General features: G+C 38.5%; 1 protein-coding gene across 3 annotated transcripts in view; it reads left to right on the forward strand.

Moving 5' to 3' along the window:
• The window catches only part of VPS41 (VPS41 subunit of HOPS complex), a 112,959-nt gene that overhangs the window by 41,916 nt on the left and 56,252 nt on the right, over positions 1-14,791 (forward strand). For all 3 annotated transcript variants that reach the window (XM_066992210.1, XM_013192047.3, XM_048051633.2), the window contains 3 exons: positions 3,902-3,976; positions 9,323-9,385; positions 10,603-10,668. In XM_066992210.1, coding sequence (XP_066848311.1) covers positions 3,902-3,976; positions 9,323-9,385; positions 10,603-10,668 — 204 coding nt within the window. The remainder of the gene's footprint in view (positions 1-3,901; positions 3,977-9,322; positions 9,386-10,602; positions 10,669-14,791) is intronic.

Genomic DNA, 14,791 nt, shown 5'->3' on the forward strand with positions numbered 1-14,791 from the left:
CTATAAATTTGGAGGTTTTTCCTTCCCCTTTACCTCCTCCCCTCAAAAAAAAAAAAGTTTAAAACAGCTAACTGGCCAAACCCCAGAGCATTTCCTAGTTCAGACTGTATCAAATGATCGGTCTTCCAGATGGAAGTGGGTTAGTGGCTATGTGTCCTCTCTGACCTTCAGTGATTCTTCTTATTTTTTCAGTGTGTGCAGGTAGATGCTGCAGGAGGGGTGCTTATGCTTTAAAAACCAAACCTATTCCTTTTGACAAACAAATTAAACTCTTCAATGGGAAAGCTGGAATAAGGTTTAAAAACAAATAAATAAATAAGGAAAAGAGTTGTAACTCCATGGCTGAGTTAGTAACACTTAATTTTTATATATATATGTGTGTGTGTATATATATATATATACACACAATATATATATATTTAATATCACATTTAATATATAAATAAAATATCTATTTAAAAAAGAAAGGGAGGGGAAGCCACAAAATTGTCTGTGCTTCTCTTTTCTGAAATCTCAAAATTATCCACAAGCTGTTGATAGGATATGACTAATTTTGAAATGGTAAGTAGCTTTGTTGAGTAGCACGCAGCTGTGTATTTATAAAAATAACTAATTTGAATGGATGAGTTGGAGCTGATTCTAGGAGAAACGCCGTGGATTTAGATAGCACACTAATTTTATCGGCGGTTTCTTATTTCTGATTTTCTGGATAGCTTTATGTACATATCTTAAATGGCTTTACTGTGGAATATAATTCTGGAAATTACAGCCTTGATTGTTACTCAGTGCCAAACTAGAAGTTCCTGGCACTGGAGTTCTTCACCTTGCTATAACTTTACTGTAAAATGCATTTAATATTCAGACTTGACTGTTATTGAGTCTATGGTCTATCATCAATTTCTGAGCTGCATGGCAAGTTCTGACTGGTAAAGTCAGCAAACAGGCTGGTAACCAACAGTGCCAATTCAGCTTGAGCTATGGAAAAAAAATACTCCGTGATTGCTTTACTTTGTGTACATCATCTAGCATAGTGTCTTCTGTTGGAAATTAGCTGGAAGTCTGTGTAAGTGAGCAGCTCTGCTTTTAGATGAATTTGTCTTCCCTGAGTGTCCTCTGTGTACGGTGCAGGCAACAGGGAAAAAAGGGCTGGGAAAGAAGTGAAAAAAAGAAAAGTTAAAAATAAATAATAGAAGCATTGGGCATTCAGGAGGCTTGAAACAAATTGCCAGTTATATACAGTGTCATGAAATACCACATCTACTTAATTTCTTCCTAATAAATTTCTACTCAACAAACATTTCTGAAGTATTGCGTGCAATTTTGAATGTGAAAAATGTACATAATGTGAAATAATGTACGTGGTGAAGTTTTGCCTTGCTAGGCACCGTTTGGTTACCTGAGCACAATCACACATTTAATCTCCGAAGTGTGCTGTGCAGCCTCCAAACAGCAGTGTGATGGATCAAGTCCATCATCCTGCTCTTCAGCTTCACCTTTTATACCAAGATAATGAACACAGCCTTCCTTGCCTGCTTACCGCACTTTGTTTTTTGTGCATCAAACTTTATCCAAGCCATTTACCAGCGCAGTGGGAACAGTGTGGACCTACAGGCTGAGTCGTTGGCTCTTCTGGCCTGTCTTTTGTTTCTTTTTGCCTCGGGCTTTCTTGCCCGTTGAAGGAATGCTGCTAGATCTGCTCTTGCTGTCCTGCAAGCACTGATGGCAGGTTTTAGGTGCTGGAGAGATGAGAAGAGTGGGGCTGACCGAACGCAGGAACTTAGGTATGACCCTGTGTCTGGGTAGTGCTATTTCAGGGTGGACTTTTTGCCTTTCCAGTTGCAGAGTAGTAAAGGACGAGAACCTCTGTGAGAAAGTTGTCGCAACAGCAACTTAGATACCACTGAGAACAAAAACCGTAACACGTGATGAGCTCCGCTGAACAGTCTGTGTTCCTCCTTTCCAGGGGGACAGAGGTGTTTCTCATGGTAGGGGGGGCAGTGGAGACGTTTTTTCTTTTTTTTGGGTGGATGTCTGCCCCCTTCCCTGCTCCCCCCCAGCAGAGACACAAATCTTCTCTTGCACCTTTCTGAGCAAACCAGAAATTTAGAAAGGCATTTCCAAGGTATTAGCCAGGTGTGGGTGTAGCATCCAAGAATCAGAGCTTTCATGAGGCCACTGACCACACCAGCAGGCCAGTGGACGTGAGCTGTGCCTCTCAGCGGATGCCCCCAGATGTGCCAGGAGGAACGAGCACTAGCTGTCTGCACGACCAGGGCCGTGCTCACTTCTGGCTTAGAAATGCAGCAAGTCAGCGTATCCACCCTGCAGCAGATGAAAATACAGCTGGAGCACATAAATCAAGGGAAGTTGGGTTGATGGCTTCCTTGGCAGTGCACTTTTTGGCAGGCAACAGAGGGTGGAAAGCCCATGTTGTGATAGGCAGCAGTCGCGGTATTTCCATGCAGCGCTCGCTGATGACCAATAGCGATGTCTTCTGCGTGCAAGGAAACAGGAGAGCAAAAGGGCTGGCAGCATCCTTTCCCAGCTGCAATGCAGCATGCAGTTGTTCAACCTTGATTAGAAAGAAGATTTTAGAGAATGAAAACATAATTTAGGCAAATGCTAGTGTTCTGGTTTTTTGTTTTTGTTTTTTTCCAAGGTGGAGGTGAGAAAAACTTCATTTCCCTGAGTTACATTTGGTCTGTGTGAAAGAAAAGGTGAAAAGCTTTCCAAAGACTCTGAGAAGACCTCAGTTTTATCCCCTGTAGGCTGTTCATCTGAACAGCATGTTTTCATAAAACTTTTAATGGTGGTGTAATTCCATCTGCCATAGCATCTATAAGGACTTGTGGTATTTTAGGCACACATCTGTAACATCTAATGTGACCCCATGACTCTAGCACTCTTCCAGTGATGCTTTCTTTTCATACAAACCTATGATGAATTTCTCTTTTAAGATGCTCAGAATCACAGTAGTGATCTGTTTCGTGGTGCCATCTGTTCAAAACTTTGTAAGAGTTTGAAAAGTTATTCTTAAATATCTAAGAGACTGACTTGGGTAAGGATCCTTCAGTGATGCTTGAAATGATGATATATTACGGAGGGTGAAATCAGGTTCATAGTACATAAGAAGGTTCTTGATATTTAATATAATTGAAAGGGTTTTTTTTATACATGAGAGGATATGCACAGCATTACCCAAATAATGTTATGTTAGTCCTCAGTACTTAAGGACAGATGTTTAAGCTAAAGTAAACAGTAACAAGCTGTCTAACCCTGCAGGATAGAAGTAAAAGAATATCTTAAATGGATAGGAAAAATGAAAATTTATTAAATTGGTGCAGTCTTAAGGCTTTTCTCAATATTTCTCTGAGTACAACTATGTTGCACTTCAATACCTTCTAATACTAGCTTCTGAAAACACTATTAGAGGCAAAAATGAAAGCCCGAGAAGGGATTTGCAGGAAGAAATAATTACCAGTACAGCCATCAGACCAAACCAGGAGAATTTTCAGTTGCTTTGATGCCTGTGTTGTCAGCATGTTTTATGCTGAGTTTTGATAGCAGGAGAGTTTGTTAATGAATAGCCGTGGTGCACAGACTCAGATGCTCCAGTCCTGGGAGCCTGGCCCTTCATGAGGGCTCTAGGCCTCTGAGGCAGGTAACCGCAAAAAATGTCAGGTTTCTGGGTCAGACAAAAGGCTGGAAAGTAGTCTGTGTTTTGGCATTATTGGAAAAAGACCTATTCTGTGTTTTTTGGATTCGTGCAACTTAACATCATACAACCTTTCATACATAAATCTCAGAAAGCATAGAGGTCATTAAAGCATATGATTGCTGCTGCAACTTTAAATATAACTTTAAAAGTCTTTTTTCTTTTTCTTTTCTTTTCTTTCTCTAGAGCCCAGTGAAGATAAATCAGATCAGTCTGGATGAAAGTGGAGAACACATGGGTGTTTGCTCAGAAGATGGAAAGGTACAACTAACCCATTTTTGTATCTAACAAGGAAAAAGGCAGTCCTCAGTGTTAAACCTGTGATAATTGTGATACTTTGTGGAGTTAATTCCTACATTTAGCACCACTTTGACCATCCATTTTGAGAACTGGGTTCACCTTTGAATACTCAAAATTAAAGTCAAATATATTTTGCACAAATGTGCTGTAGGAAAAGTAATTACAAGAATGTCAATAATGTAACCGGTATTAAGCTGATTAACAGCTGTGGCAGGAGGACACGTCACCTTAATCATTACTGCTGTGCCAGTTATACTTCAGTGACTAGTCTGCTGTTCCTGCAAGACAGTAGTTTAATGCCTTTCTGCTATAAATCCACAAAATTGGATTTTGTGGGCATGATTTCTGTGGGCTGGTGGTTTTCATTTTCACACATGTTATGAATGTTTCTCTTGAATTATAGAATCTTTTGATAAGCAATCATAGTTTATCAGAAGAATAAAGTGTCTTACAACAGCCACATTAAATAAATGTAAAATCAATATATGTACAGTTTCCTAAAAAACTGGCACCTACTTCCGTGACTGAGGACATATATCATTTGTGCAGTGTATAACTAACAATTATCAGTGCTTCTCTGGAATGTTGAGCTGTGACATTTAGTGGTTTTGGTGATTGATTTTCCACTTATAAGAATGTCTTTTTTGTTTTTAAGTCGATGGCAGTCTTTTTTTAATGTTGGTTTGCAATGATAAAATTCTAATGCACAGTGTGTTTTTAAGCTTCTGTTTTGAATATGATGTTCATATACAAATGCAGTGTGTTAAAAATCATTTAAATCATTTCTCAATTTCCACCTGGCTTCCTGAATAGAACATTTCTTACAGAGTAGATCTGAGGGGGGAGGAGGAGTGTTGGTGATCCTAATGGATTTATCCTATTCAGTATAAGTTGTATAAATGAAGACTAAAATTAAATCTTGCAATAGGCAAAATGGGGAAACAACCCCTTTAGACTGTATGCACTTGGATTTTTTCCCTTCCAAATAGGTGTTTTTTTCTGCAACAGGCAGAGAGCCACTTCATGTATCCAAGCCTTTTGTTTCTCAGAGATCTCTTGATGTCGGTATCTTGACACAATAATTGGGATACTAGTGCCTATCAAAGTGGGTTGTAGAATTTTACAGCCTGTGAGAAACACAGCAACAGTATCCTAATTGTCTTAGCAAGATAAGGGAAGGGTCAGTAATTGTGCACAGTAATAAAAAACATTGAGCTTGCATTGGTGCTTGGGGTATTTTGAATGGTGAGGGGGAATGAGCACTTGCTGTAAGGACTCCTTAGATATGACTGTGAATTACTTACTTGAAATATATATGTTGCAGTAAGGCTACAAGCCATGCTTTTTATTTAATATAATACATTAATGTTAAATTATGTATTTGATTGCAGAAATATTCAGAAATTCATTATTCCTATTCTGATGTGGCTGTATTTGAAAAGGACAAAACTCCATTACTTTAAGTGATGAATCTGCTTTCATTTAGTGAAATAGGCATTGTGGATCCACTAGGTGACACTGTACACTGTACAAGACAACCTAAACTTTGCTTCTCAAGCTGAAGTTAATTCAGATAATGCTTTTGACACAGGGTTGGAGTAACACAAGCGCAATATGAACCACGCTTGTGTTCATGAAGTCCAGGGGCATTGCAACCTCACCATACTGTACACTAAAGACTTAAAAGGTCTGGGTGTTTTAGAAGTTAAACTTTTGACTTTCCTGAGAAAGGTGTGTCTTTATGAAAGAATCCACCCAAGGAGCGGGTGAAAGCACATACTTGTATGTTGTGCTGCTGTATAATAAAAAGGCAGAAATTCCTGGCTAGATAATGTAGCACTTCAACATTCTTGGTCACAGGAAAAGTGTAACTTCACACTCCATGTATCCCTCTTTCAGTACCTCAGTGAGTGTATTGTAAGAAGTTAAATGCTTGTTCAAGTGGTTGCAAGATTATCATTAACTCAGATAAATAAGCAGAAATAGTGAACTCCTTGGAGGAAGGGAGGGAAGGGGAAGGGAAAGAAACAAGTTAATTTTGTTAAATCTGTTTCAAACAAACAAACAAGAAGGATATGATAACAGCTATGCATTTTGAGCTAACTAGGTTGATATATGTATTTTCTACAAATTACTGAAGGTGTGTCCCACAGGCCACTTACAGGTTTTCCATACTTAAAGTTTTTTTCTTTGAAAATGTTCCTTGCCAATGGACTCTCTGCAGCTGATCATCATCTCCATGGAAAGCAACAGAAGTCAAAAAAAAAAAAAAAAAAAAAAAAAAAAAAAAACCACCACCATTTTTGTATAGCCACTGGCCAGGTGTTGAAATACGAGGGTATAAGAGGAAAATGCTGGCACTGGAAGAAATAGAAGGGGAAGCACACTTGCAGCTTCAGAGCTGTGTTTTTTTTTTTTTTTTTAGGTTAGATATTTGCTTGTGTACTATCTTGAAGATCCTTGGTCTGACTCCTTGTTTTGCAAAAGTTCTATGTTATTACAGAGTGGTAATATAATTTGTATCTTTATTGACTTTGAACTTCTTATACAAAGAAACATAAAGAATATTGAAACCCCATATGTTTACATGTTTTAGTGTCATGTTTACTACAGCAACCTTTACATTAAGATTTATGAAGTATTAAATTCTACATTTTTCAAAAAATATGGCTCAGATAGATTATGTGTGTGTTCTTGTGTTTTCACCACCAAAAGGTTGGCTGCTTCTTCCACCATGTGGAAGCAAAGAAACAGCTAAGTCTGGATCCGCAGGAGTGGTGAATCCTGGTTATTTAAAATTGGAGAGGGCTGGCAAAATACAGCAGGCTCTCATCATGAAATCCTTTTTCCAGCTACCTAAAAACATCATGAGCTGAGTGGGGATAGAAAGTAGAAATAGATAAATCCAATATAGCTTTGTAATATCAAAGGAATCACTTTCTCTCTGAAGAATAAAAGACATTAAGAAGTAATAAACTGTTATACGGTGTCCCTAGAGTAAACATGATAACGTATTTTATGCTGAGTTGTTTTTTCCTCTTTAGTTAACTGGCTTCATTTTGTTTTCAAACTCTTAAAGAAACGTCTTATTGCCTCATTTGATTCAGTATTAGGAAAATGTTGAAGGCACCATTGCCAATGTTAATTCTGGTTAATTGTTTTTAATTGGAGAGATGTTTTTGAGAATGTTGCTTTCCTGGAATTTCTAGACTTGTGTGTTAACCATTTTTATTAGTTTTCTTCCTCCTTCCTTTCCTTGTATTTTCTCTTTCCTCTGCACCTTATTTTGTTTAGTCTGTTACACTGGGTACAGTGTGCCAACTGATAAAAACAAAAACACAGAAAACAAAATCCTCTAGACATCAGCCCGAAGGTTTTCTAGGCTCACAGCCAGGCCCAACTCAAACATAACCCTTTGGTTGGCTTACATAATCACAGCTTTGCGATGCATCTCACTGTCTCCAAATATTGATTTTCCAATCCTTTGGAGCAGTAGCTCAGCCCCACACAGCGCATGCTGCAGTATTTGTAAAGCATGTTGTTAGAGACTGTATATTCACTAATGAGTAATGGACAGAGCTGATAATGCTGCTACGGAAATGTATCCAGGAGATGAGCTTGAAAGGGAGATGAGGTGTCGTGGGGTGGTTTTAGCTTACCACCACTGCCAAACTTTGAGCCAAGCTGAGGATGGCTTATTTCCTCTCCCATGGCTTAGTTCTTCTTGTAGTTTACCTGGGCTCTAATTTTTAACTCTGTCTCCGTGGTTGTCTGGGTTCTCATCCTCTGATAGCTGAATTGATCTTTTCATAGAGCCATTAAGCTTTATTTCTGTGGCCCATTCCTGGGACTTAGTGGCTTTGTTCTGCAGATCTTTCTCTAGTAATTTTTGATTTATATTTTTGCCTTTTTTTTTGTAGCTGTCCCCGCACCCATTCCAACTCAAGTAGTCGCAGTGGGGCTGGAGAGAGAGAGAACACAACAGAGTTAAAAGAGGATTTAAATCTTTTAGTTAGTCCAACACGTAGTTAGTCCAACTAGCTGAACATGTAGAGCAGAATTACTGAAGGGATTACCTCTCCCAGAAACTAAGGATGAATGACTAAGCCTGTCCAGGAGCTTTCTAAAGTAGATTTGCTGCCAGATACAGTTTTTCATGGACTCGCTTCCCGGGATGCTCTTTTCCCTCCCTTCTCCCACCAGCAGCATCCATCCCTGCTGAGGCTTCTGGCAGTGGGTGCAAACCTCTTAAAATCATCATGTAAAAGCAAACCGTTTATTATTCCTTGTGGAAATAATAATTAGTATATCAATTACTAATCCCTAGTCATCAGTCTTCAGCCCTACTTTACTCCTAAGCTCTGGAGGAAATGAGCTGTCACCATTTCATGTGAGAATCAGGGAAGAGAATGGGGTGTTGCGTGACAACACACTAGACTAAAAGAAGGTTGCACCTGCAAAAAGCTTGAGGAAACCCTACTCTGGGGTCACAGCACCTAAGAAGTCTAATTTTTTTTTTATACCTCTGTACCAATTCTGTAAATAAAGAGAAGAAAACATTTAAAAATCTGTTAATTCTCTTGATGGTAGAAAGATACTTTTTTTTTTTATTCGTGTTGAGCCTTCTTGAGATTAATTAATTCTGATAGATATTCTGATGGCCTATGGTTACAGCTCCAGTGCTGACTGTTAAATGTACTAAGACATCAACATAGATGAGAAGGGAGCAATCTTCAGAGAGAGACTTTCCCAGTGGTCATGGAATAAAACAAAGTAGCACTGAATGTGCCTGGGAGGAGCAGAGGATGCCAAGAAACATATGGGACTTGGTTTTCAGGCTGGTTTTGCTTTATTGTCACAAATTTCTTTTTTCTTATGTAAAGCCTGTATTGCTTGGAGGGGAAAAAATCTTCCAGTTCTTTCTCAGAAAGGAAGAGTTTTTAATTTATCTTCCCCTGAATGTTATTATGTTGCTCATACCTTACCTAGATCAGTATCTGTTAAACAGATTTGATCAGCCTAAAGCAAAAGGAACTTGTCGTTTCTGTGTTTCTGTTTAGGGAAAAAAAAAAAAAAAAGTTAGATTCAAATAAGTACTTTTACTCTGCTGAAAATATTTAGAGATAAGCCAAAATAGAAGTCAAAGATGTCTCAATTAACTGAATAGTTAAATATGACTTTTTACTTCAGGAAAATGTTGTAGCTGTTGGCATTCACACTAAATTTCTACTTGTTAGTGTTTTACATTCACCTTTAATTGTCAAGTGGTTATTGGGTACATATTTTTGTTTTTTTTTTTCAAATTAGGTGCAGGTGTTTGGATTGTATTCAGCGGAAGAGTTTCATGAAACGTTTGACTGTCCTATTAAAGTAAGTGCTTGTTTTAATCTTTAGTAATTGTGTTGTTGTCTTTAATAACAGAAAGGTCACATTGAATCTAAATGAGAGAGGAATACTGCTTCCTTGTAATGTTATTCAAGTCACTAGAAAATAGTTATCTATCTCAATATAAAAGCTTTTGATCTGGTTAGGCAGGAAGAAAGCTGATCTAGGTTTTGTAAGAAGTATTATTGAGTTTTTCAAATACAAAAGGCAAAGTGAAAGAGAAATTGTCCTGTTTCAGCTGTTACCTGTCTCAACATATTTCTCTCTTTGTAGATGTGTGATATAAATTCTGAGGGTTCTGCTACCTGTGAGGTCAATATTTTGCAACCAATTCATATCTGTTAAGCCTATCCTGGGATAGAGCAATGGGTGGCGATGCTGATGTACGGTCCATGGAGGGAAGAATTCAGTTTTACTCTGGTAGAGATAAGTGTGGCTGGCTGGCTGTTGAAAAAATGCCTCTTGCAGAAGTATGGGAAGATCTAGCTTTCTTAGCAAGAAGCATTTATTGTGGGAGAAAAGGTGGTGTGTGCAAGCTACTGTGTTTTGCTGCTTGGGTTCTTACACATTTGCATTCACTCTTGGAGGGGAGAAAAAGAATGAGCTCATGAAGTTTTCACATACATTGGATGCAACTCACTTGGCTCCTACTGCCATACTGCTCTTACAGCTGTATCTCTTGACAAGTAACACAAAAGCCCTTTTTTTGGCACTTTGATTCAACATGCCAGACCCAGCTATCAGTTGGAACGTGAGCCTGGTGCTTGGTGAGGCAAAGTAAGGAGGCTGTTCAAGCTGTGTAACAACACACAAGATAGTCGTCTGACAATGTCAAGCCTTGTCCTCTAGGTAGGTCCCAAAGAAGACTCACTTGGAGGAATGCTTGCAGTGCTCCTGTGCTGCGTGGACCTCATTCTGCTGCCTGATGTGGAAAAAAGTGGTTGTTCTGCCTTATGTCCCTCAGCATCTTGCGTGTCACGTGCCTTACAATATGGAGAATATTATTTTTGTTCTAGGAAAAATGAGTGGGACTAAGAAACAGACTCAGATGTCTGAAAGAACTGGTCTCTACTTCAGAGACAGAACTCAGCTGTAATGTTTGATATTTGGCAAAGAGCTATCTAGTTAAAAAAAAATGATGCAGTGCACCTTTTAAACTCTTATTTGAGTCATAATCATTTTTTTCTCCTGTTTATACTCAGATTGTTGCTGTTCATCCTCATTTTGTAAGATCTCACTTCAAGCAATTTGTAACAGGAGGAAAAAAGGTAAGCAGTCTCAGTGTAAAGAACTATCTTTAAACAGCTTTTAAAAACAGCTCAGAAGGTTTGTATCTGTGATTTTTTTAACACCTAGAACAAAGAATTCATCTTTTGCCTTCTCTTTATGCACTGCATTGTACCACACTCTTAACTGAGATTCCAGGAAAAAAGTAATGCACTATGTTAAAAACATGTTGCAACAAGTAGAACTTCAGAATAAAAATACTTCTGGCCTTCCAGCTTGGAGGAAAACAAACAAACAAAAAAAAAGAAATAATTTGTATTTCCTAGGGTAGTAGGGTAGCCTTTCTACATTCATTTATATTCATTTTGATTTGTTGAAGTGGGAGCAGAAGTTAGACCTTAATACTGATCTTTTACAATATACGTTGGTCTTTTGTAGTAATTCAGGAGAGTTCTGAATAGAGAAGAGCTCCCACTTTCTTTTTTTTTATACACTTGTATCTGTGTTATCAAAGTCTTTATTTGAGGAGTTTGCTATTTTATATGCACATTACAATGTTTTATTGGTGTAGGATGTGATTTTGATTTTTCAGAGTACAGATGTTTCCAGGCTCTACAAGTATGATGTGTCACATAGCATATTTTCAGTTAAAATATGAGAAGTTTGATTTGGACCAGTTTCTTGAATTCATGGAATTTTCCTGTTGCCTTCTCTCATTAGTTAAGGGTAAACAATCCTCACCTGTAGATACATTAAACTGAATGTTAAACACTTGTGCTCCATACAACTAAATTTTCATAAACAGTTCAGTATGTTTCCAAGAATAGCTGTGTTTTTTGTTTTGTAAATAGTGTGCGTGTTTGGCAGCTTTTGCAGGCTGGTTGGACCTGATGTTGCCCTTAAAAGAATGCATAGTCAGTGTATGTCTTTGTCAGCCATCAGTTTGTGAAGCTTTTTAGTGCTGATAGAAGTGGTATGGAAAGAGGGAGGCAGGGAATTAATAGAACAGGGCTCCGTCAGGTGGTAAAAGAGCTTGCATTCACCTGATGCTGAACAGAAAAAAACATCAGGGAGTTAACACATTCTCTTTGGTTATCTTTGATTACTTGACAGGTTGTTTTATATTCTGTCCTCTGGGGAATGGTATACTCGTTTTTAATGCATTCATTTTTTGCTGAGGAACTTTCCTCTTCAGGAAAACTTTAATTGACATCTTAACGTAAGGTATTTAGCATTGAAATAAATATCCCTTGACGCCTGTAATTTGATTTTATTGATACATAAAACCAACAAATAAAACCTTTTAGCCGTGTGGTAGAAACCACTCCTCTTTTCTCCCTTCCTCCAAAAGGAGTGTATTTACTTGTATAATGGTGACAACAAAATGCTCTGTAAAGATTCAGGAAATTAAATTTCGCCTACCTATTTATCAAAGATACTTTTTTTTTTCTTTTTTTTTTTTTTTTCGGAAAAGGCCTTGAAAAACATTTCTGCTCTTTATACTCCTCCTTAAGTTTGAAGCCAACAAGCTGCTTGGGGGGCAGCAGGCAATGGGAATTTGGTCCATGAGAGCCAGGAACAGGGAGTCTGCAGCACGTCCCCTCGGGCTGTGGCCTGATGCCTGTAAGTTGTGCAGTTGTGCCAACTCCTTCAGGCAGGAGATGCTCAACTCCTGAGGTCTCTCTGCTTTTTAAGCTTTTGCGTGGACACGGAAATTTCAGCTGCTTGATAGCTGGCAGCGGTGTGAGGCACGCTGCCTGTCCTGCCCCACCTGCACAGAGGCGGTGAGGATGGAGCTGCAGGAAGACAACTATTCGAGGTTGTGATGCTGCTGTGGAAATAAGGCTATCCTCGCTTATATCGGTCTTAAGAGAAAAGCTTTGCTTAAGGCTCTCATGCTATGCTCCTTGCCTGAGCTGCATTCACAAAAATAGTGTGACGATGTGAACTCTGTGCCCAAATTCTGTGGGGTGTATCGTTGTTTTTTCTTACTTTGGGAGATGGAGACTTTACATATATTAGCGTTTTAATTTTCTTTTGTGTTTTTAATCGTTTGCTAAGACCTTTAAAGCAGATAAAAGGAGCGAGCCAGAAAGGAATTTGGTCGTGTACTCAAACCCGTCTAGTTGCATTATGAACGTTGTCACAGAATACGAGAAGGATGTTCTTGATTTCTTACGTGAATTTCATGCTGACTTTGGTTTACAGCAAAATAAAACAGAGAAGCCAAACCACATCTGCACTCAGAAATCAAGAACTGCACCCAGCCGCTAACTTGTAATGCTGTGTTTGGTCTTAAATCAAGAAAACACTTAAAGATCTGCTTAAATTTATTAATTTTCTAGACAAGCATCTGCCTTAGTAGGATCCTTAATTGTAGTACTTCTGTGAACGGGGTGGAGGGCTGTAATTGTATTTTACCACCTCCTTAATTATTTTTTTGAGAAAAATACAGCTCATCATAATAATATGAAATGTATGCACAATAGGCTTTCCAGTTCAAATACCCATTGCAGAGCATTTTGCCAAGTTCAAGGCAAGCTACGATGTCTTTAAAAAAAAATAAGTAGAAGAGAGAGGGAGGGAGAGGAGCAAAGCAATGTGCTTTGGGGCCACGTGTTACAGCTGCTCAGTTCCAAAGGCAGGTGTATGGTTGGGAGCAGTGTGAGCTGTCGGGTGGTGCTGAGATTTGCTGTGGCTTTGAAGTGCAGCCTGACCTAAAGCTGACTTGAGAACGGTGCTCCCTGGGGTAACTGCTTAAATCATTACAGATTGCTGGAAGTTTAACTCTGCCTGGCATATGTTTAACTAGGCACATGCTAGAGTCCTTTAAGAACGTTTTTCCTAGACTGCATTATGAACTAATTAACCAATTTAAATTGTTTTCTTATTAATACACTTGTTTTTAAAAGTAAAGAACTTCCATTAAGTTTGTGATAGTACCATTGCCTTCTATTTTGGGCTGGAAAAGCATTTTCCCTCTGTTTTTTCAATGAATGAGCATTATCTGTGCCTAGAAAAAAGGCAGGTATTAGAGAAATGTTGATGGGAACTCAGTGAGAAGCAATAGGTACTATACTCAAAAGAAGCACTTCCTTGCTCTCCTCCCCGTTACCTCTGCAATTAACTTCAGCACCATTGTGGTGGCTTGGCAGATGATGGTAACCCTGAAATAATAATACTGTATATTGTAAATAACAGGGCATTCCTGTCCAGAGCAGACAGTAGAGCTTCAAAGCAAGTGAAAAGACAAATACTGTGCTATTGAAGGCCATAACCTTCTACCTTTTAAAAAAGGGTCTAATCTTAAAAAATAACAGGGTAAAAGCCAACAAAATGAGGGTGGTAAAGCTGAAAACAAGGTGTTCTTTATTTAACTATGAGAATGCTGGTCATTCCCAACACATCATCTAAATGAATATTATTGCAGAGTCGAAGTATCCATTTTATCCCAGAGGGTTAAAGAGGCAGAACCACCAAGGAGAGAAGACTGAAGGATATTGCAGTTCCAAAGTGAAGGTATTGGCGACTGCCTCTTGTGTGAAGATAACTTCGGAGAGCAGGACAATTGGAGGTTTCCTTCTTGGCAGAGGCATTGAAGGCACTCCCTATTTGACGTTAAGATCAATAAATAGACATGACAGATTTTTTAGTAAAGTTCGTAGAAGAATGAATTCTCTGGAGTGATTAAGTCACTCTGCTGAATTTGTGCTATTAAAGTACTGGGGGGATGGGTTCTGCTCAGCATGGTGGTTGGGGACCGAGCACAATTCAGCAAACGAATACTGAAACCAGTATGGGAGGAGGACATTCAGCATCTCAAAGGATGCATTTGTAGGGCATTCATTTTTCATAACTGTTGATTTGAGTATCCAATCTGAAACAATTTCAGTTGGATTTTCAGAGCTAGAGAACCAAGATAAAACTGAAAATTTACCTGGCGACTACAAGTAGTTCCATCTTCATATCTATCTGTATCTGTATCATATCTGTATATGAAATATATACGGTGGAAATACTTAAAATCTTTAATGCAGTCTGTGTTTCTGTTGCTGGAGAAAATACATTATAAGAACTGGTTTTCAAATGCACTTATGTCAACATACTGAAGTCCAATTTATCCTCTCAGAATTAGCATCTGAGCATATAGATGCCCATGGTTGA

This window comes from Anser cygnoides, chromosome 2 (assembly GCF_040182565.1).
Source record: "Anser cygnoides isolate HZ-2024a breed goose chromosome 2, Taihu_goose_T2T_genome, whole genome shotgun sequence".
NCBI classification, from domain to species: Eukaryota; Metazoa; Chordata; class Aves; order Anseriformes; family Anatidae; genus Anser; species Anser cygnoides.